Below are 21,861 nucleotides of genomic sequence, written 5' to 3'. Positions count from 1 at the left end.
ACCCTGGGCACCGGTCTCCTCAGTCACGGGCCCTGGTCTTCCTCACCTTTTGAAGAATTTCCAGGGCCCCAGGCGGGGGTACAGCATCTGCTGGTGGCACTTGAGGTTAGAGGACAGACAGAGGCCCAGTTGTGGGAGCTTTGTAAGCAAGGGTTTGGGATTTTATCCTTCATGAGCTGGGAGAGTCCTGGAGCAAGGAAGTGACTCAATTTGACTTGTTTTAATATATGACCTTCTGTCTTCACTCTGGCTGCATAATGGAGAATGGACTGTAGAGGGTAGGAGTGAAAGAAGGGAGATGACCTAAGGAGGCTGGGCCGGGGTGCCACCATTACCCACCCCTTGCCTCTGGCCATGGTCAAGGCCGATAGCCAGTCACAGTCCTTAGAGTGTCTCCAGGATCGAAGGAGTCTGATGGACTGTGGAGGCTCTGTTTACATTAGGTCAGGTAAGGTTAGAAGTGAGGCAGTCGGGTTCCAAGCTGTGGAAGGGAGTCCGGAGCCCTGACGAGGCTTTGTTTCCTTTGGAAGAGCACTGGCTTTGTCAGGGAAGGACTGGGCTCCATTTGATAGGTTGTGCATTTGTAAATACAGCCTCTCCTGCTCCATGGGCAGGAGACGAGAACAGAAGAGGCGAGTCGGTGGGGCTTCTTTGGAGGGTGGGAGCCACAGCCGTGGGGCACACAGCCCTGCGCCCTGGGGACTTTCCCACGGACGCAACCACGCAGGTGCATGAGCGTCAGCAAGGGCGTCCCGCAGCTTGGTGAACAGAAACCTAAATGCAGCCCCCAGCTGAATGACTTGCAGCACCTCAACACAGTGAAATGCTGTGGGTGAGATCTTATGTTGCTAATGGCGAAGAGTTTTAACAACAACAACAAGAAAAACCAAGATGCAGAACATCTGGGACTCCCAGCTCACTCCTGCAGCTTGGGGAGGCTCAAAGGGGCAGAACTTGCAGATGGACCAGCCACCCAGTGTCAGGCCATCTGGAAATGGTGTCATCCTCCCATTGCATGCAGCTCTAAAGCCCCTGAATGTATATGTACCATCCTTTCACCAGAAGGACAGCTTCCGAGTCCAGCACATTTGCTTGTCTCGATGTCCGTGACTTTCCGTGGAGATGTGAGGAATACGAATGACGTACGGAAAGAATTCATTATATCAATGCTTCCTACAGCTGGAGTAACAAATGAGCATAAACTGGGTGGCTTAAAACACCAGACATGTATCCTCTCACAGTTCTGGGGGCCAGAAGTCCCAAATCAAGATGTCCACACAGCCAGGCCCCATGCGAAGGCCCTGGGGGAGAGGCTCTCATGCTTCCCTGGCTTCTCGTGGCTACTCATGTTCCTCGGCTGGTGGCTGTGTCCCTCCTGAACTCTGCCTCTGTCTCCAAAGGGCTTCCTCCCCTTCTCTCTTTCATAGCTTAAATGGACACTTGTCATTGGATCTAGGATCATCTAGGACGATCTCGTCATCTCAGAGAGATGTAACTTAATTACATCTGCAAAGCCCGCTTTTCTGAATGTCACATTCATGGGCTCTTGGGGTTAGAACATGGACATCTCTCTCTGGGGCTACCCCTCAACCCACCGCACCGGGTCACCGTAGGGTCTCATAGTAGAAGCAATTTTAAAGTTTCATTAGAAAAGTGCATGTGGAGCAGTCATCACCGAGGGGCTCCGTACGCTCCCAGTGTTGCCATCGTTGTCCGTTAGTCAGGCTCAGCTGCCCTCAGTCAGCCAGTCTTGACTTGGAATGGACAGCCTGCCAGCCTCTGGGTGGGAGTCACCAATTTCAACGACAAGTCTGACTTGCTGTGCTTGGGCTCCAGGGCGGACAAGGGCTCTAAGTTCACAGCGTCGTATCGGCTTGTTCCAGGCGAGGGAAGCTGCTAAAGATAGAAGACATTTCATTGGGGCCTGTGTGCCCAAAAGTCATGATTCCCGCCGCCTCTTCTGATGTACCAGGCAGATCGGAGGTTTCTCAAGATCACTTGAAAGATGTGGACTTTTTGAAACATTGTATCAGACCATTCAAAGTGTCTTTCTTGAATTCATGGCATCTGCCTAACAGAGCAGAATGCCAAGAAATTGAAGACCTGGCTGTCACCTTGGAGAAGTTTACAAAAGAAGACACAGAGCAGATGAAACTGTGCTGTTGGTGAGGGTTGCAGATAACAGCAGGGATGGTGAGTGGGTGGGCAGAGACTGGCTAGCCCATGGTTCCTCAAAGCCCCAGACCCTCGAATGTGCCCAAAGATGAGTCTAGGACCCGCCCCAGACCTCCGTACCGTAATTCCAGGAATCAGTTCTTGTGGACACCAGTGATTTGGAAACTATGGCTTGGTTGGGGGTGGGGGGTGTGAGGGTGGAGCTGGAGCATCCCCGGCGGCCCACCAGGGTGTTGGGGGCTGGAAGGAAGCCATTCTCAGGATTCCTGGACCCCTTAGCTCGCCCCCTGCTGGGCATTCGTAGCCACACCCCTCCCCGCGCAGCCCCCCTGCCGGTCCTCACCCTCCCAAGTGCAAGCATACAGAGCTCCCACGCACGCACCGCAGAGCCCGGCCACTGAAAATGCTGCAGACCACAGGGAGCTCAGAAAGCTGGCGACGGGAGTACAAGTCCCTTTTCCTAAGCTTGCGTGAGAGTGGCAGTGGTCACAAGAGATGTGCTGCTTACTTGGAATTCTGGTGGAAAGCAGCATGCTTTGCTTCTTCCCGAGGCCGTGACCGTCAGCAGGTCAAGACTGATGATTTGCCAACTTCTCCTTGCTTGGTTATTTCTGAATTTTTTTGTATTGTCCATACTCTGCTGAATAATCATTTATTTCTTCCTAAAAAGAACTCCCTGATTTAAATAGCTTTGTCGCCATGGTTAAAGGGGCACAGATATTTATCATAGCATCTCAGTTTTTTGTTTTTTGTTTTTTTAAAGATTTTATTTATTTATTTGTTAGAGAGCGAGAGCATGGGCGAGAGTGAGTGAGAGAGAGTGTGAGCAAGGGTACAAGCAGGGGGAGGGAGAGGCAGAGGGAGAAGCAGGCTCCCTGCTGAGCAAGGAGCCTGATGCGGAACTCCATCCCAGGGCACCGAGATCATGACCTGAGCCGAATGCAGATGCTTAACCGACTGAGCCACCTAGGCGTCCCTCAGTTTTTTGTTTTTATTTCAGAGTTTAAACTTGTTAGTTACCTTTAACAACAGTAATAGGCGTGTCTTAAATTGGTTCAGCACATGTCACGGGCCAAGCAAGCCCTGTGCTGACTGCTTCACACATCTGACTCCATTTAACTTGGTCCTCCCAACAAGCTACGGGGGAAATTCTCTTAGTGTAGCATTTTCTAGACAGGAGAGCTGAGGCCGAGGAAGGGTAAGGAACATTCTCAAGTTGATTTGAGCCTGCTTGCCTTTGCTCTGTCCCACTAAGCTGTGCCACCTTCTGGAAGAGCTGTTGATTTTCCAGTGAATTGCATGCTGTATTTGAAACTGAGAGAAGTCCGACTGAGTGGCATATTCACAATGTCTGTACAGTCTCAGTTTTAAGCACAGACTCAGTTTTGGGGGGAATGCCGATTGCAAAAGCTAATTACTCACTTTCCACACTTTCTTCCCCCTGTCAAATGAAGGCCCAAATTCATGCAGTTTTCCAGAGACCGCCTGAAGGACTGGTTAGCCCTGCCTCCAGAGAATGTGTATGGAGGTGTGCCTGGGAATCTGCATCTTTATCACCACCACCCCCTGCCCCCAGGAGTCCTGAAGCCAGAGTCTGGGCCATGGAAACTTTGCCACTTGGGCGGTGGGCACAGCTGGCCGGGTGCAGGGCCGAGCCCCTCAGAGAAAGCAGGGCTCCAGGCCCCTGCCACCCCACTGCCCTCGGTGGAAGCACAAGGCTCTGGCAGCTGGCCCTGTTTTGCTGCAGCAAAAACCAAAACCAGAGAAGCAAAGCCCTCAGTCTGCAGTTTTTTTTTTTTTTCCAAATGTGTCTCCACTTTGGAGCTTTTTCCAATCACTTTGCAATCCGTTATTCCTGCTCTGCCTGCCTAACGGTGAAGACTCAGTGCCCTCTGCAGAGCGGGAGATCAGTTGGAACTAGAAGTCCCCATTCTTGTGTGTGAAAACACAACCGAACAAGCAGGGGAAAACAATCCCCAATCCCCGAGTATTATAAATGTGTTTCTTTTTCTTTCTTTCTTTCTTTCTGTTTTTAAGATTTTATTTATTTATTTGACAGAGAGAGACACAGCGAGAGAGGGAACACAAGCAGGGGGAGTGGGAGAGGGAGAAGCAGGCTCCCCACTGAGCAGGGAGCCCGATGTGGGGCTCGATCCCAGGACCCTGGGATCATGACCTGAGCCAAAGGCAGACACTTAAAGACTGAGCCACCCAGGCGCCCCATAAATGTGTTTCTTTTTCAGTTTATTTCTTGTATTCTTTTTTTTTTAACATTTATTTATTTATTTTAGATTTTTTATTTATTTGAGAGACAGCGAGAGAGAAAGAGCATGAGCTGGGTGAGGGGGTAGAGGGAGAAGCCGACTCCCCGCTAAGCAGGGGGCCCAGGATCATGACCTGAGCTGAAGGCAGACACTGAACTGACTGAGCCACTCAGGCGCCCCTATTTATTTATTTTTAATTAGTGTCTACACCGAACATGGGGCTCAGACTCACAACCCTGAGATCAAGAGTTGCACACTCTACCTAGTGAGCTAGTTAGGCGGCCATGTATTCTTTCTAGTCACAAAAGAAATGCTTATTACTCACAAGTCAGAAGTAAACAGCACAAACAACCACAATAACCATTGTTCCCTTCCGTTTATCTCTACGGCGTCTTTCCTTTATCAACTGCAGATAGCAGAGTCCTGCCTTATCGGTCCCACTGATGATACTGGGGGACATCAGACCGCAGGCTCTGTCCATGTCTTTCTACACTCTGCCTGTCAGTACGAAGGGAAGACCCAGGTTTTGTAGGACCTCAGGCTTACAGGGTTTGGAAGGCCTTCTTTGTTGTTGTTGTTGTTGTTGTTGTTGTTGTTTTGAAGATTTTATTTATTTGAGAGAGAGAGATAGCGAGGGAGTGCACAAGCAGTGGGGAGGGGGAGAGGGAGAAGCAGACTCCCCGGTGAGCAGGGAGCCCCACATGGGGTTTGATCCCAGGACCCAGAGATCATGACCTGAGCCGAAGGCCACCCAGCACCCCAATTGGGGGAGGCCTTCTTTAAATAAAGGAATACAAAGCTAGTTATGAAAGTGAACACCTACTTGAGAATGAGAATGAGAAAATAAATCACAGTGGATTCAAATTTTAAGAATTGACAGATACCACAGATAGAAAAATAGTGTTTTTATTAATTAGCTGCTTTGCACAACTCATAGGGGCTTTTTTCTTTATTTTTGTTTTATGCCTTTGATTGCCTCTACATATATGACAATGAGTTTGTAATGTTTTCTACAGAGAGAAAAGGAAATTAGTCCTTCTTGTAACGTATTTGATCAAATTTAGTCAAATTTGATCAAGATTAGAAAATCCTTTGGCCTCACATTTAGTTTTTGGTAATGCTGTGTACATTTTTAGGATTGTCGCTAAATTTGAGAACACCATCCTCAAGTTTCTTCCACACATAAGCTGCAAGATTTGGGGGTATTTCAAGTTCTCTTGCATGCTGATTATTCATAAATACTCTGACAACATAGGGAATTCCTAGAAGCGGTTCCTACCCCAGGACAGCTAGTGATTGTTTGGCTGTGCACCAAAGTGAGTGGGAATCCTATGAATATATCCCAGGAAACCCGCATTAAATGTCAGCTGGACTCAGCATCCCCTTACCTAAGCCCTAAATTCTAGCATCATGTCACCAACATGACAGGAAGTGTGACAAGGGAAGTCAGAGTAGGAAGAAAAGGCAGAAGGGAAGTCAGAGTAGAAAAAAACAGCAGTAGTAAGTGCTTGCAATTAAAATATCCTTTTGCATGGGACACCTGGGTGGCTCAGTCGGTTAAGCGACTGCCTTCGGCTCAGGTCATGATCCTGGAGTCCCGGGATCGAGTCCCGCATTGGGCTCCCTGCTGAGCAGGGAGTCTGTTTCTCCTTCTGACCCTCCCCCCTCTCATGCTCTATCTTATTCTCTCTCTCAAATAAATAAATAAAATATTTTTAAAAAAATATCCTTTTGCAAATGTTACAAAAACATATGACTACACGAACACATTGCGAGGGCCCCTTCTGGGCCTTGAAGCTCCAGTTTCCTGAAGCAGCAGTCCTGCCTCCACGCATCAGCCCTTCATTCCCACGGTGTTGCCTCTTGGTCATGAGGTGACCGATGCAGCTCCTGGCACAGATCCATGAGAAAGTCCAGAAGAGGGCCAAACAGGCAGACTGACCACATCTGCCCCTCTACAGTGCTTGTCCCCAAAGCTGCCGCTGGCCACTGCACTCCATTCTTACTGGTCAGAACTGGGTCCCAGGACCCCCAGCTGCAAGGAAGTCTGGGAAAGGGACTATTTTTAAGTAGAAACATTTCTTGGGGCGCCTGGGTGGCTCAGTCAGTTAAGCGTCTGCCTTCAGCTCAGGTCATGATCTCAGGGTCCTGGGATCGAGCCCTGCGTCAGGCTCCCTGCTCAGTGGGGAGCCTGCTTCTCCCTCTCCCTGCCTCTCCTCCTGCTGTGCTCTCTCACTCTCTCTCAAATTAAGTAGAAACATTTCTTTGCCAACAAAATCAGAGTACTGTTAGTCAAGAGAGAATGAATATTGGGTGGGCGGCAAATAGTGTCTGCTCCAGCTCCCATATTATTTTCTATGTGGGTGGATGGGTGAGGGGGTGGGTGGGTGGGTGGATGTGTGGGGGGGTGGATGGGTGGGTGGATGGGTGGGTGGGTGGATGGTAGGTGGGTGGATGGATGGGTGGATGGGTGGGTGGATGGGTGGATGGATGGGTGGGTGGGTGGGTGGATGGGTGGGTGGGTGGATGGATTGATAGATGATAGAGAGTGGAGTACCTATATTTTCTTATAAAAATTCATACTGTTTTATTAGCATGTCACAATTTCTTTATGTGATTCACCAATCCTTGAAAACTAGTCAATGGGAAGTAACATTTTTTATCTAAATTGACATGTTTCGACCATCTTTTACTACTGAAAAAATTACATTCTGCTCAATCATGTGCTGCATTTTTTTAGTAGCAGAACGTTCTTTCAAACAAAACCCCCCATCTGTCACACAGATGAAGGCTGAGTCCCTCTGGACAAGTAAGGTGACTGCCAGGAACCCATTCTCTTCTCTCTCCCAGTAGCCCCTGAGGCATTTCTGCGGAACTCGGTACAGTCAGCAGGTTGTTGAACTAGATTTCCTTTCAGATCTTTCCAGCCCCAAAAGGCTGCTTTGAAACTGAGGGGCCCAGAGAGGGGCCTGGAGACTTTGTGGGCTACTGCGTGGCTCACCCTGTAGGCACAGCAGGTCGTAAGGTGAGCAGGGGGCAGGCCCTCTGGGAAATGGCTGCTTTGAGACGCCAGGTGTGCCCTGAACAGAGCTGGGTCTTTCCTCAGGCCTCTGGGTAACAGACCAGACATTCTGACCCACAGGCTAGACTCAGTTTCTTCATCCCCTGGAGAGCACAAATACCACCCACCTTAAGTTATTTCCTAAGCCTATAAGGTTTTTGTTTTTTGTTTTTTTTAAAGATTTTATTTATTTATTTGACAGAGAGAGACACAGCGAGAGAGGGAACACAAGCAGGGGGAGTGGGGGAAGGAGAAGCAGGCTTCCCGCCGAGCAGGGAGCCCGATGCGGGGCTCAATCCCAGGACCCTGAAATGAGGACCGTGACCTGAGCTGAAGGCAGACACTTAACGACTGAGCCACCCAGGTGCCCCTAGGCCTATAGGGTTTTAAGAAGATTGGTATGACAGGGGCGCCCGGCTGGCTCAGTGGTAGAGCACGTGAATCTTGATCCTGGGTTGTGAGTTCAAGCCCCATGTTGGTTGTAGAGATTACTTAAAAATCTTAAAAAAAAGAAAGAAAGAAATGGTATGGCTGACAGGGTTTTCCACAGGCTGAAACACTCTCACGTGTAAGCGTCCCCTAGGAAGGATTTGGGAGGGTGAGCTCAGAAGGAGCACGGCGTGGAGGACGAGGAAGCAAGAAGGCACGTACTCACCCTGTCCCCTGGTCCAGTACCTTAAGACCCCACCTTCTGAGCCTTCTTTGGAAAGAGCCGGGTGGCATAATGGAGGGAGAAAGAGAAGCAGGGGTGTTCCGGAGGTGCGTTTGAGGGTTGGACGTAAGGCACCTGCTCACCAGATGAGTAGCCCGGCCTGTAAATTTGAGCCTCGATACTGGACAGGGCAGCGTGGCCGAAGGGGAGTGCGAGTGAGGGGGGCCAGCAGTGCGGCGGGCTTGCAGTTAAAACATCCTTCCTCTGAGGGTCACACAAGAGACATAAGGGGCGGTGGGACTGCGTTTTAGTTCTTCTGTAGAAGGCTGATCCGGTGCCGTCTCCTCCCCGGAGGCTGAAGGCACCTTCTCTGTCCTCTGGCCCTGCTCCCCTTCCCACTGCCTCCCCTCCGCCCCCCACCCCGCCCACACCCCTAACTGGCAGCCGGCCCCACAGCGCAGGGAGGCCCCTTTTCCCTTTCCCTGCCTCAAACACGAGATCAACCCAAATAAGCTCTCAGCAAAAATCAAGGAATCAAAGATGTAATTCCAATTTTTTTTTTTTAATTTCTGGCTTGTTTTTGTCGTTGTATAAGCCAATTTTTTTTTAATTTTCATTTTCAAGTAATTCTAGAGTCACAGGAATTTGAAAAAGGAGTGTCAAGAGGTCCCATGCCCCCTCCCCCGGTTTCCCGGGTGGTCCCGCTTGGACGACGGGGGCACCACCTCGCACGGGCAGCCCACACTGGCGCAGTCCAGACTCTGGTTCCGTTTCCCCGGCTGTACAGTCATTTCTTCTGTAAACCATTTGTCTTAATTGTGAACACGATCTAACCATAAGACAGAACACTTGGAAAATAAAGGGGAGAAAAAATTCCTCTCGGTTCTGCTATCCTGCTTCCCACTGGATGCATTTAGTGTTCATTTCCTTCCAATCTGGTGTGTACTTTTAGCCTAATTGAAAGCATCATTTATATACAGTATTACAACCTTTTATTAAATGTTTTAAATAAACATTTTTTCATAACCCAGCCTTTATCATTGTAAATGGCCACTTAATATTTCAAATAAATATGCCATATTTCACTTATTTATTCCTCTCTTGCCAGACACTTAGATTATTCCAGTTTTACTCTATGACAGTTTTGTAACAAACAACTTTGTTTATTTAACATTTTCCATATTTGGGGTTCTTTCCCTAGGATTTACACCCAAGGATGTGAACATTTTTATGACTCTCCTGATATAAAACACCAGATTACTTCCTAAAGTAATTAGAAATGACTTAGCCTGCTGGGCCACTAACATTTTTGAATCCTGCCAGCCAATTACATGGTCATGTAATCGTTGAAAGATGATACCTTTTTTATGAAGTTGCAGTTTCTAATTACTTGTAAAGTTGATCATTTTTTTCTTGTATTTACCAGTGATCTTTTCTATTGTGTGACTTAGCTATTTGAATTCTTTGCTCCGTCGTCTACTGTCTTACTTATTGATTTGTAAGAGCTGCTTATCTAATGAAAATCTTAACCTTCCATTCTGTTAAATATGTGCAAATATTTCTCTTTTTTTTAAGATTTTATTTATTTATTCATGAGAGACAGAGAGAGAGAGAGAAGCAGAGGGAGAAGCAGGTTCCCAAGGAGCAGGGAGCCCGATGCGGGACTCGATCCCAGGACCCTGGGATCATGACCTGAGCCGAAGGCAGATGCTTAACCATCTGAGCCACCCAGGCACCCTGTGCAAATATTTCTTCACAGTTGGTTGTTTACCTGTTCATTTGGCTTATCTCTAATATATAAGTGGAAAATTTTTATGAAACCAAATCTGCCCATCTTTTTTTTCTTCTTACTTTCAAAACTCCGTCTTCCCCGAGATGTAAATGTTTATTCAAACTGTTTTCTTCTTCTCTTTTCCATGGTCTGATTGTTTTTTTTAATTTATACTGCTAAACGGTATAATATGCAAGCCTAAACGAGTTTTTGCCCCAATTTCCGTTTACCCGAATAATCTGTGTCATGATCCTTCTTCATCTATTTGCAAAGCCTCTTATTACTATAATTTATTACATGTAGGAACTTCTCCTTCGACGTCAGCTCTCAAGTAGGTGGTGTCTCTAGCCCTGTCTCCTCTTTCCTCCCACCAGATTATGACGAACACAGGGAAGGCAAGGCGGAAGGGCCTGGCCAGTGCGCAGCAGAGTGCCGACGAGCCCCTGCGCCGGCCCGTCACCCCCGGCGGCCACAGGACCGGGTACCCAGTGTAAGTCCAGGCTAACAGACGCGGGGATTTCTTTTCTTAAGCTTTGTTTTAACTGCAGTGTAAGATGTGTGTATTGAAAAACTCAAAATAAAACGTTCACATTGGAAAGCATTTATCTCTTCATTATTTCTCTCTTGGGGATTTTTGAGGGGAAAGAGGTTGTCTCCTTCACCCCCAGCTTTCTTCTTCCAAAAAAATGAAGTGGTTGGATTTCAGGATCTCCAGGCACTTCCAGCCTTCGCCCAGAAGAAGCCAAGTTTTGGCCAATGTAATTTCAAAGCAAGGACCAGAAGGAGCATGGTGGGTCCACCCAACAGGCCTCGGGTTGCTTTTGTTCTGCACCCCTCCCCCACTATGGCACCAGGCCTTCTGTTGGGGTGGGGTGTGACAGGGTAAGACATCAAATCCACTTATCTTTAGATAAACACATTCACTTTTTTAAAGCAACTCTATGCATGTTTAGCGGCCTAGCTTTCTTCATAGACTTGCTCCTAGCTGGTTGATGTGAACAAAATTTTAGTGTGGTTTCTCAGAACCTGGGACCAACCTGGGGACCCGGGGGCCTAGACCCCCGTGGGCTCTCGGGGGGGGCCCCAGGCCAGTTAGTCCAACTGTCTAGAGAGAATGGCAGAGAGAAACGGGTACGAGCCAGGGGGTTATAGAGAGCAGGAGAAAAACCTACAAATATTGGCCATAAAATAGTTCAAATGAATAGGACATATTTTACTTAGTTATCCCCCATAGCTGGGCAGTTTGGTTGTTTCCAGTTTTACTCTATAGTAATTTGTAATGAACAGCCAGGCACCTGCCATACAGCCACAAACAGAGCACGGAAATGCCTGCCCTCACGGAGCTCCGTGCGTGGCTGCTGGGGATGCCGAGGCCCCCACACCCAGATCCTGCCAAGTGCTATTCCCACGTGGGACCTGACCTGTAAGTATTTCCAGGCCCATACCGTGGACTGGTGATCTGATTTCATTTCAAAACTAGTCGTCACGTGCTTCATATTTCAAGGTTCTTATTTTAAACTGCTAATAATGTATTTTTCTCTTAAACTTACTGTCAGTAATTTTTAACTTAGCTTCCAGTTATGAACATTTGGCACCTTTGCATCCTCTCTCTGTCTCCTTCTATGTGCATAATATATAATTTACACACATATACTTTGTTTTGCTGAACAGTTTGAAAGGAGGTTGCAGACTTGCAGCACGCATCCCCCAAGAGTAAGAACATCCTGTACTTAACCACATTATCATACCTAAGAAAGTCAACATTCACGTAACACTCTATAGTATATCAGTATTCCCTAACTGTCCCCAAAATGTCATTTGTATCAGGTTTTGTGTTTGCTTGTTTAATCTAGCCAAGTGTCAACTACTAGTAAATCTAGTTTATATCTTTTTAAATGGAAGTGGTAACAGGAACTGATAAAATTCATCTTGCTTAACATGGGATAGAGGATGCCAAATCATCATCTTTAAAAATTATTTTAAGATTAGCTTTTAAAGTTCTTGAAACCCAGAGAGGCAACAATGACATAAGGATATTTAGTTAGAAATAAGGATAAAGGGAATCTAATAAATGTAAGATCTAACCAATGGGCACCGTTAATTCTGGGGTTGGGTGTTCTACCTTGTGGAGAGGAAGAAGACGATGTCTTTCCATGCGGGGATGTCCCCTGACTTGTGGAAGTGGTCCCTGCAAGGACGGAGAGGACCTCATTTTCCTGGAACTGGACCTTCCCACTCTAGTGCAGTTGCCCAGCTCCATTGGGCCAATTCTACAGACATTTATATCACTTCTGTGTGCCAGATGGTGTGTTAATTTCTAGGGAAACAAGAATAAATGAGATGTGATTTCTGACTCCAGAAGCACACAGAGCCATGGTCGATGTCCTGTGGTCAGTGGATGGTGGCGGATGCCGGGTGCCCCCTGCGCTCGGCAGAAAGTCAACTTGCAGGATCTTTAGTTAGCCCCTGTAAAAAGTGTCTGTGACTCGCGAATCCAGCTGGCTCTGATCCCCTGGTGTTGCCAGGAACATCAGCTGAGAATCTCCGTGATCTTGGAGACACTGGCAATACACACCGCACACATTCCAGGTACTAGTACTTCTGGAGTCAGTAATCCCACTTCTAGGATTTGATGCTGAGAAGCAATCAGATACTCACAGATATATAGACAGGGGCATTTATTGCAGTAGTCATAAGAAATCTAAATGGGAGCACCTGGGTGGCTCAATCAGTGAAGCCATCTGACTCTTGATTTTGGCCCAGGTCATGATCTCAGGGTCGTGAGATCGAGCCCCATGTCGGGCTCTGCACTGGGCATGGAGCCTGCTTAAGATTCTCTCTCTCCCTCTCTTAAAAAAAATAAAGAAAAACTTATTAAAAAAAAAAAAGAATCGAAATGCCCAAAGTAGGAGGCTGTTTACCAACACAGTATTTGAAAATGACGTTTTAGAAGAATATTTAATACATGAGGAGAGCCTCACAATATATTGCTAAGTGAAAAAGCATAAACAGGGTAGATCCAGCCTGCTGGCCACTTACAGTGATCCCAAGTTTATTTTTTAAAGTATATATTTGCATTTTTTAAAAGTGAAAAGATATCAGATGTTAATCAGGGTCGTGTCTAGGTATTGGGAGGGCAGGACATTCTATGTAGCCCATATATTTTCCTAATTTTTCATGATCAACACTTACTGGTTTTTTAATCAAGAAAAGAAGGTTTAAAATAAAAAGTCACCCTGTGCAACTCAGGGCCCTCCCTCACCCCAGCCCTCCCTCGGCCTATTTCCACCCCCGCCGCCCGCCCCGCCTCACCGCTCCGTGGGTTCTGGATCCCTCCCCTCTGCTCACTGTCCAAACTTGGCACCATCACTTCACACCTCGTTGCTCCACCTTCACCCTCCCCTCCTACTGGTTTCCTTCCCCAGGCCTCCCCACAGGCTCCCAGGTCCCCAGCCCCCCTCGCCCAGGCCCTCTCTGCCTGCTTCCATGACCCCTGCCCTCCCTTCTCGGCCCTCGCGGCCCACTGGTGACTTCAAGTTACCGCTGCCACGGCCACCAGTGACCTCGCAGCTGCTGCTGCTGTTTTTTTTAATTAAAATTCAATTAGCCAACATCTAGAATATCATTCGTTTCAGCTGTAGAGTTCAGTAATTCATCAGTTGCAGCTTCCAAGCCGAGGCCGCACAGCGTCCCTCACGGTCGCCACTGCCGACCACCCTCCTGGTCACTGTCCCGCCCCCACACCCTGCTGCCACGTGGGCTTGGCCCCTAACTCACCCCTCTGCCTCCTAAAATGCCCCATTTCTGGTCCCTACCCATCCTGCTTCTCCGCAGGTTTCCTTACACACTCCAGGCACCCAAATCTCACTCCTTTCCAGACTTGCCCCAAGTGCAAGGGGTGTCCCCCCAGCACCCCGAGTCAGCGCTTCCTAGGTGAACACCGCTGTCTTCTGAGCCCCCCCCCCCCCGCTTCAGGGAATGGCGTTAATACCCCCAAACCCCTGAGCCAGAATCCCACCCCCTGGCGGCCGAGCCCTCTCCTCCCTCTGCTCTCCCAGCCCTGGCCTCCCCTCTGCCCTTCTGAGCCACCTCTTCTCCCCTAGTGGTGCCCCCTGCCACGGTCTACCGTCCACCACCCTAGAATGAGATTTCTAGCACATCATCACAGAATGGCATTTCGGTGACTCCTATCTCCCTTAGGGATCAAATCTAACCAAACACTCGCTGACAAGGTCCTTCTCAGTTGACCCCCCCCACCTTGGGCCTCGAAGTGCCCCCGGACACCCTGTCCCCTCCAGCCCGCAGTTTCTGTGGTGCCTGAAATCTTTCTGCAACAGTGCGGCATTGTTGTTTGTTTCTGCCTCTGCATCTGCCTCGCGGTGTTACCTCTGTTGGAAAATTTTCCCTCTTTTGGCCCCAGGCAGCCCTAGCTGGACTGGCTGCATGCCACACACACACACACACACACACACACACACACACACACACACACACACACACACACACACGCAGCCCTAGCTGGACTGGCTGCATGACACACACACACACACACACACACACACACACACACACACACACCACCCTTCCTGCCCTTCGGGGTGGCTTAGCATCTGTTTGTCTTTGCTACTGGAACTGACATTCATGAACGGCCATCTCATGGGGCCCAACCCTGGGCAGAGCGCCACATACTCGCCGCGCTTGTGTCTCCCACCAAGCCCTCGCTGGGCAGGTGGCGAGTGTCTCCTTGTTGAAGAGAAGCCAGTGCTGGACTGCCAGGCCCACCTGGAGAGCCTTCCTCGGGATTTGCTGTCAAGGCTGAATGAGGAGCCAACCTCCCTCCGGCCACCTCTCGGGGCCTTGCTGGCCCGGGTCCCCCATCTCTGGCACCCGGCTGGGGTGGGGGGGTCCGGCACCATGAGGCGCCCAGTCCATGTCTGCGGGGTGAATGGGTCTCCACCGACCCAGGTGCTGGCGGGCGGGAAGGCACCATGGAGGTGGTGGTGATGACAGCGAGCTCGTCCCGGGCCCGTGCCTGCCGAGCTCTTGCTGTCGCGGCTGACATGACACGTCACGCCTTTCTGATTGCATTCGTCCCTTCAGCCCATCTGCTTCATCCTCTGTGGAAAAACCAGAAGATTGGTGCCTTAAATGGTTTGGTTGAAATGTCATGCTCCCATGTCCCCCAAAGCCAGAAGATATCATTTGTGTGTTAGAAAGATATGAAGCCCATGTATCACTGTTAAATGTTTAGGAGCTACCAGGGTATTTTCTAGTTTCTGCCAATATCCTTAAAAAGGTTTAATGTCTGCTAATACCAGTTTAATAAGGAATTTCAGGTACTTCCACTTCTTGTATCTGTTTGTGATGCTACGCGGTAGTCAGCAAATACCTCCTGGCTATCTGCATTTTTTGCTGTTTTTCATTTTTTCTTCCAGTCTGGAAGACCATCCCATTTCGCCCCAGATGGCCCAGCCTGCCCAAAACGGCAGCCTCCCATCCCTGACAAGCGCCCACCCTCCCGTCTACAAGGGGGCTGAGCCCGGTGCTTCGGAGCCTTGCATCTCCTCTTCAGGTAAGAACCGTAAGAACCGCGGGCAGGTGGGGGCGGGGAGTCAGCTCGGGGGCTGGTGATGCCTGGACCGGCAGCAAGCAGCAACAGTTAGAGACCCAGAAAGGCCTCAGCCTCACACCTGATCTCCCCCACGGCCCTGAGTCACAGAGGCCCACAGGCCCGCAACCACACAGGCACACCTCTAAACCCCCTTCTCTGAGAGACTTGCCCACGCACTAGTCGGGCAAGATTTCTGCTCGCGAAAAGTTGTGTGTTTACTGTGCGATTTCCAAGTCGTCATCTCAGAATGATGGAGATTTCTGACCGAGACTTTGGCACCTCAAACTCTGATGCTGAGGCGGTCAGCTACCTGTTCGAGGGCTGGTCTGACAACTGTGCCAGAAGAAGCCAAAACATTTTGAAACATCTAGTCGAGTTCAACAGAGACTGATGGGGGATAAAAGGATTTTTTTAGATGCCAGAAAAAATAGATATGCTTTGAATCAGAAACATACAAAGTATTTTTTTTTTTAATTCGCAAGAGGAAATTAAAAGGATATGAGCAGGCCAGATAAGACCATAATCTCCATGCAAAGAGGAAAAACAACAGAGGAGCAGATCAGATTCCAGGATGAGAAACATCTGAGAACTTTTATAATCTGCTCACAGTTGGATTCCAACACTTCCAAGCCCCAGTTCAAAGCAGGAGGCTGGTCACAGAGTCAGAGCAGAGCCAGGTTGTTTGAGAGTCTGGGGGACTGTCTCCTGGTTATGCACACTTTTAGAGGTTTTGCCACCTGGGATCATATGTTATTAGAGCTGTAAACATTAATATGCCTTCACTGAAAGGTGATTAGCTCCACCAATTGTCCAGAGATTTCTGCTGCCAGGGTGGAGGTTTTAGGTAGTCTAACCACCTTTGCCAATTTAACCTAATGCCATTGAGTTAAAAATGATTTCAAGCTCTATAGGCCTGGACTTCCCAAAAGTTGCATTTAGGGTAATTTATTTATCAGGTACATCCTTGCTTTACCAAAGCAACCACCAGGGTAGTCCTCTGTCTTGTACCAATTCTCGGTATGGTCCTATATTTTGGAAAGATTTAGCATGGATTACCTGTAGGATGGAGGCATTTGAGGTTGCCACAGATGGAGTAGCTGCGTGGCAACTGATTTTCCTGGAGATGGTGGTGTCATTGTGATTTTCAAAAAACAATCGATGGTAGCTCTGACAAAGTCAAGGCCCTGGCCAGTCCTGGTTCCTTGCGTGAAAACAGTGGGCAGCCTTGGTGATCAGCAGCAGGCCCCAGTGCCTCTCCCTGGGGAGGTGACAGCCCTCCACGTGGGCCACCTGGAGCCAGGGCAGCCGCTTGGCCTGAGTCACACTGCCAGGTGTAGCCCTGAACTCTGAGGCCATATTCCACATGTCTCCTCTTGCATGCTCCTCTCTGCTTAGGCCTGCCTGGGACGCCCCCCCAACCGTGTCCATCAACTCCCCACCCCCCACCTCAGTGGGCTCCAAACTAGCTGCCCTCAGTCCGCCAGCCAGAAACCAGCCATATTCACCTCTTGCCCCAGGCCTGCTTGGCCTGTCCTCAGACTCAGGACAGCACTCCTCATTCTCCTTTACAAACATTTTACTAGAGAAGCCCACCCTCCGGGTTAGTGGCTCTCCCTTGGTTACTTAGGGAGCATTTCTGGTACAGATTCTGTTCTTCCTCCTACCCTCTTTCAGGCTTGGCCAGCTGCAGCCACCCCAGGACCGATGGCCCTGGACCAGCGCCTGCCCCCCCCGCAACCCCGCCCCAGCTGGTCTTGTTTCGGCCATCCCTCCCTCTTCTGATCCAGCCTCTATGTGAGGATGGAGAGCAAGCAGGCTTGGGCTTCTGTGCTTAGAATGCACATAATCAGGGTGGAGACTAGTTCTGAGGCTGCCTCTGGGCTCAGCAGATATAAGAAGGCCCCAGAGGAAGAGGGCAGTGGTGGGCCAGGCGGCCCCGTTGTCTTCTGTGATACTCCTTCCCTGTCAAGAGCCTGAGCTGACCTCCTCTGGACCCCTCCATCCATACAGTCCTGCTTCTCCAGCCCTTTCTCCCACTTCTGTGCTCTCGCTCAGCTGTCCCCCCATCCCAGTCTGGCTTCACGCAGCTACTCCTCAGAGGCCCCTCACATGTGACTCGCTACTGAGCCTGGCCTCCTGGCCCGCACTCATGCTGGGAACCTCTGCGCCACCTCAGGCCCACCGAGAACCCGCCGCGGTGGCCTCCAGCGCATTTGCGCAGGAAGCTCTTCACATCTCTGCGTTCAGTCAACGCTAAAGGTGAAATCTCGTGATGAGGAGCCTGTGGGATCCTCCAACTGCTTGATCCAGTTGACCACAGGGCCAGAAAGTACATTCTTTTTAAGCAGAGGGACTTAGCCCCACAGAGCCAAGGAAATAGCTCCCAAAAGGAAAAAGTCAAGAATGTGCCTTCGAATTTTTCTAAGACATTGGCCTCAGGAAAGTTACTCTTATTACCCCATCAACTGAGGCTATCTTGGATATCAAAGCCGCATACTTTGTCAGTGGCCTGGAGTGAAAATGCCCAGCCCTGTCTGAAATGGACCCACAGGTGAGGAAACAGTACTTTGTCCCGGGAAGCCTCTGGTGCATGCACACAGCTGCTGGTGCCCGGCCCCACCCCGCCCCAGTCTCCGGCTTTCAGTGGTGGGAGCTCTGAAGGCCCACACTGTGACATTCAGTGGAGGGAGTCGGAAGGGGCATAGGAGGTGACTGCTATTGGGTGACAGAGCCGAAAAGACCTCAGAGGGTCTCAGGAGAGCTCAGCAAAACTCCTCCTCCCTCCTGCCAGGGGGCCTTCCCACCCACCCCCCAACCTGGCCCTGCACCCACACCCACCTGGGAAAGCTCCTGATCCTGGAGGACTGCCTGCCCCTGGAATGGGATTTTCTCTGTGTGTAGCCCAGCACACAACTGTACGTAGTTGCCGTTGATTATTGCTTCATATACCTAAATGCTATCTCCTGGGCCTGATTAGAAGCCCAAGGAGCCAAGAGCACAGACAAGCAGGCCAGGTGTCCACCAGAGAACAGGTCAGAGAAGGCTCCATTTCCGGTTCCAGGCCCAGCTTCTAGGTGGAGACTGTCCAGTATGGACCGTATATAAGGCCATCCCAGGGTTCCATTCCCTGCTTGGGTGAAAAGACCGTTACCTGGGAGTCAAAGCTGCAAAGAAGAAAGTTTGTATTTAAGATAAAGTAGAGGCCACAATTGCAAAGGTACCAGGGAGATTTTTAAACAAAACAGCTAGAAGGAGCTTGGATTAAGGAAGCAGCAAATCTGGACTCGGTCACAGAATTGCTCTGACGGTGGCATGGACCCCTTTGGCTGCAGAAGGAGAAGAGAAGTGAGGCCGGAGAGAAGGGGGTCATGTCATTTGAAATCCAGACTAGGCTCTCAGGAGAGCTCCCCGGCAGAGTCGTCGAGGACTTCTCTGTCACTTCCCAGTGAAGGTCTCCGGGATGACCTGGGTGCCCCTGGTCCTTGGCCATGAGGTCAGCACGAGCACTGCTGGGAATGAGGGCAGCTCCTGCCCCTGGGGGTGGACTGAGGGATTCAGGCCTGAAGGGGCCTGCGGCAGCTCAGGGGGAAGAGAGCCCCACCTCCGGGGTGGCCGGATTTGGCAAATAAAAATACAGGACACCCCAGGGGCGCCTGGGTGACTCAGTCGGTTAAGCCTCCGACTCTTGATCTCAGCTCAGGTCTTGATCTTGGAGATGTAGTTTGAGAGGCGGGGGGGGGGGGGGGCAGGAGAAGCAACAGGGCCAGAGGTCTCCAGCCAGAGCACTCACGCTGCAGCCCCAGGTCCTAAGTCCAAGTGGCCACCTGGAAAGTTCTGGGGCTGCGCAAGTAAGCGAGGCCTCATCCATAAGCTCCAGGGAGCTATCGGGGGCTGGCCTGGGCATGTGCTCTTCTTGGCTTTTTGGCCTAGCCCCAGTAAGGAGCATCCTCAAAGGGGTTTCAGAGCCAGAGTTGACTGAACTCTCTCTCCTCCCCAGCCACCGTGGACATCAAGCCAGGAGAATGGTTGCCAGCAGGACATCAGGGAGAGGCTCGCCTGCCCTCCTCGGAGGTCCCCAACCAGACCCCAGGCAGTGGAGAGACCACCAGGTAGGGATGGGGAGGTGTCCTGGGAGGGCTCATCTCTGGTCCAGCCTCTGACTTTGATCGCAAAGGAGCATTTCACTGGGGCCTGAAGCAACCTGTGGAGAAAGCCCAGGGGGAATGTGGCCACCACACCCGTTAACCTCGGAGCCCAAGGGGAGGCACCTGCCCCCTGGGACTTATCGGTTGTCAGACTGGAAGGAGAAGAAACTCATAAACATGCCCAAGGGACTCGTTTTAAGAACTGCAAGCTGAACACGTTTGTGGGGATGTGTGATTCGGAGTAACCCGTGAGCAGCTCTTTGCTTTTGGAGAAGGCGGGATGGAGGGGAGAGAGATGGCGAACTGGATTAGTGAAAATATTTGGCTCAGATGTCATCCTCCTAAAATAGAAACTGGATCCCAAACGGAAAAAAAGGTGTTTTCTCTTCCTCTGCACCAAATGAGTACAGCGTGGCCTTTGAGAGGTCACTTGGGGTTCTTTAGAATCTCGAAAGCCTGGGTCTCCTTTCAGATCTGAGGCAGCCTGCTCAGGAAGAGGCGCCTAGCCCTGGTGTCCAGACCCAACCCAATGGCGAGGCCGGCTGCTCCCGCCACTTCCTCCTGGCCTTGCAGCATCCTGCAGCTGGACTCGTTTCAAGATGGCAAAGCCAACCTCCTGCACGAAACTATTGGACCTGAGCCAGGTTTCACATGACTACACCCTCAGAGTCCCTGAATTCGAGGAGATTTGCCATGGTGACTGGTCGGGCCTCCTGTGCCTCCACCTTTCTAAAGAATTGGGAAGTGTTTCCGCAAGTGTGTCTGCAGTGAGCAGGCCTACCAGCAGCTGGGGTGATGGCTGACCTTGGCCCCGTCAGGAGCTCTGTGAGCAGCAGGGCCTTGCAGATCTGGATGAGACGGGGGCGGAAGGGCTGCAATCCAGACCCCTGAGACCTGAAGCCTCCCCCACCTGCAGATGTTTCCCCCTTACAGTGTAGAGGGGTCAGAGCAACCAGCCCACCGCCCTCCCCTTACTCAGGCCTGGCTGCCCTCCCTGCTGTCTCCCACGGATGGAAGCCACAGAAACAGGAGTTCCTGCTGAGTTCTAAAGGCTGCAGGGGCCCCAGGACAGGCAGAAGGCCTAGCAGAGCCGGCTCCCACAGGGCAGAAAGTCTGAGGAGGTGGGCAGGCGAGAGGGTGCTGCAGGCCCTGCCCCTCTCCCGGCAGGCAGCACCCCGGGGCCTTCCTTTCTAGGCAGAGATTGCAGGAGGGCACTGGGGAACAAGGAGGTCGGAGCTCCCAGGGGCAGTAGAGCTCTGTGGGGTGGAGCCAGAGGACTTTGGGGCCTGGACTGGGGTGGGGAGGGGTGTCCCCTGACCTGCTGGGGACCCAGGGCCTCACCTCCCCCACCCGGCAGAATGGCTGAAGGTGTGCTCCGGGATTAGAAGTGCCCGAGGCCCACAGGCTGGTCCCACAGGTCAGGGGTTCTCTGGCTCTTGGCACCCTCCTGAAGTGGGGGGCTCAGAATGAGAGACCTCAGAGGACTGGGCCAGAGCTGAGGCTGGGCCCCTGCCGCGCTTGTCCCCTGCGCCCAGGGCAGGACCCAGATACGGTCCTGCGTCTCAGCCGGGCCAAACCTGCCCTGTCAGTGCTAGAACCATGTCTTTTTTTCCTTCCTGTAAAGGCAGAATTCGTGCCTGAGGCTTACTGCTGGAGACAGTCCCCTCTCCCCAGACTAATGTTTTCATAGCAGGGGATCCCCAAAGGCTCTCCTGAGAAACACTCTCCCTGGTGACACCAAGCGGAGTGACCCGGTTGGCCCTCCAAGGTCCTGTTGGGCACAAAAGCCCCCGTGGGGCTCAGTCCATGGGTGCTCTCACCCTAATGTCTGTCATGTGCATTCAACTCTTACTTTAGGTCTGGGAGGAGTGGGGGTGGGTTCTGTCTGAGGAAGAGGAGGATGGAAGGAGGGTGAAGTAGACAGTCGGTCCACCCGCCTCACTCCTGCCGCCTGCCACACCTCCCCACCCCCAGCCTCTTCACCGGCTGCCCCAGGTCTCCGCTAAGCACCCCTTCCTCCTCCCTGACCCCAAAGTCCAGTCACACAGCCCCGCTGCCTCCCCAGTCCATGACTGTCCCCCGCTGTCCTGAAAGACGGGCCACGGTGAGGCTGTCTGTCCCCATGTTCCCAGCTGGTCCAGAGCAGGATCTCAGAATCTCGGGTGGGTGAATCGGGAGAAGG

General features: G+C 50.9%; 1 protein-coding gene across 4 annotated transcripts in view; it reads left to right on the top strand.

Annotated features, from left to right (window-relative positions):
- The window catches only part of ARMC9 (armadillo repeat containing 9), a 141,910-nt gene that overhangs the window by 111,551 nt on the left and 8,498 nt on the right, over window positions 1–21,861 (top strand). For 2 of the 4 annotated variants that reach the window (XM_073877346.1, XM_025889757.2), the window contains 3 exons: window positions 10,298–10,413; window positions 15,359–15,495; window positions 19,532–19,643. In XM_073877346.1, the coding sequence (XP_073733447.1) occupies window positions 10,298–10,413; window positions 15,359–15,495; window positions 19,532–19,643 (365 nt within the window). Of the gene's footprint in view, window positions 1–10,297; window positions 10,525–15,358; window positions 15,496–19,531; window positions 19,644–20,151; window positions 20,201–21,861 lie in introns of those variants that run through there. The other 2 variants (XM_025889785.2, XM_073877362.1) reach the window with 2 other exon arrangements.

The sequence above is a fragment of the Callorhinus ursinus genome, unplaced genomic scaffold, assembly GCF_003265705.2.
Source record: "Callorhinus ursinus isolate GAN/ISIS: 27379988/994484 unplaced genomic scaffold, GSC_fseal_2.0 scaffold2, whole genome shotgun sequence".
NCBI lineage: Eukaryota > Metazoa > Chordata > Mammalia > Carnivora > Otariidae > Callorhinus > Callorhinus ursinus.
This window is presented reverse-complemented; position numbering and strand designations above follow the sequence as displayed.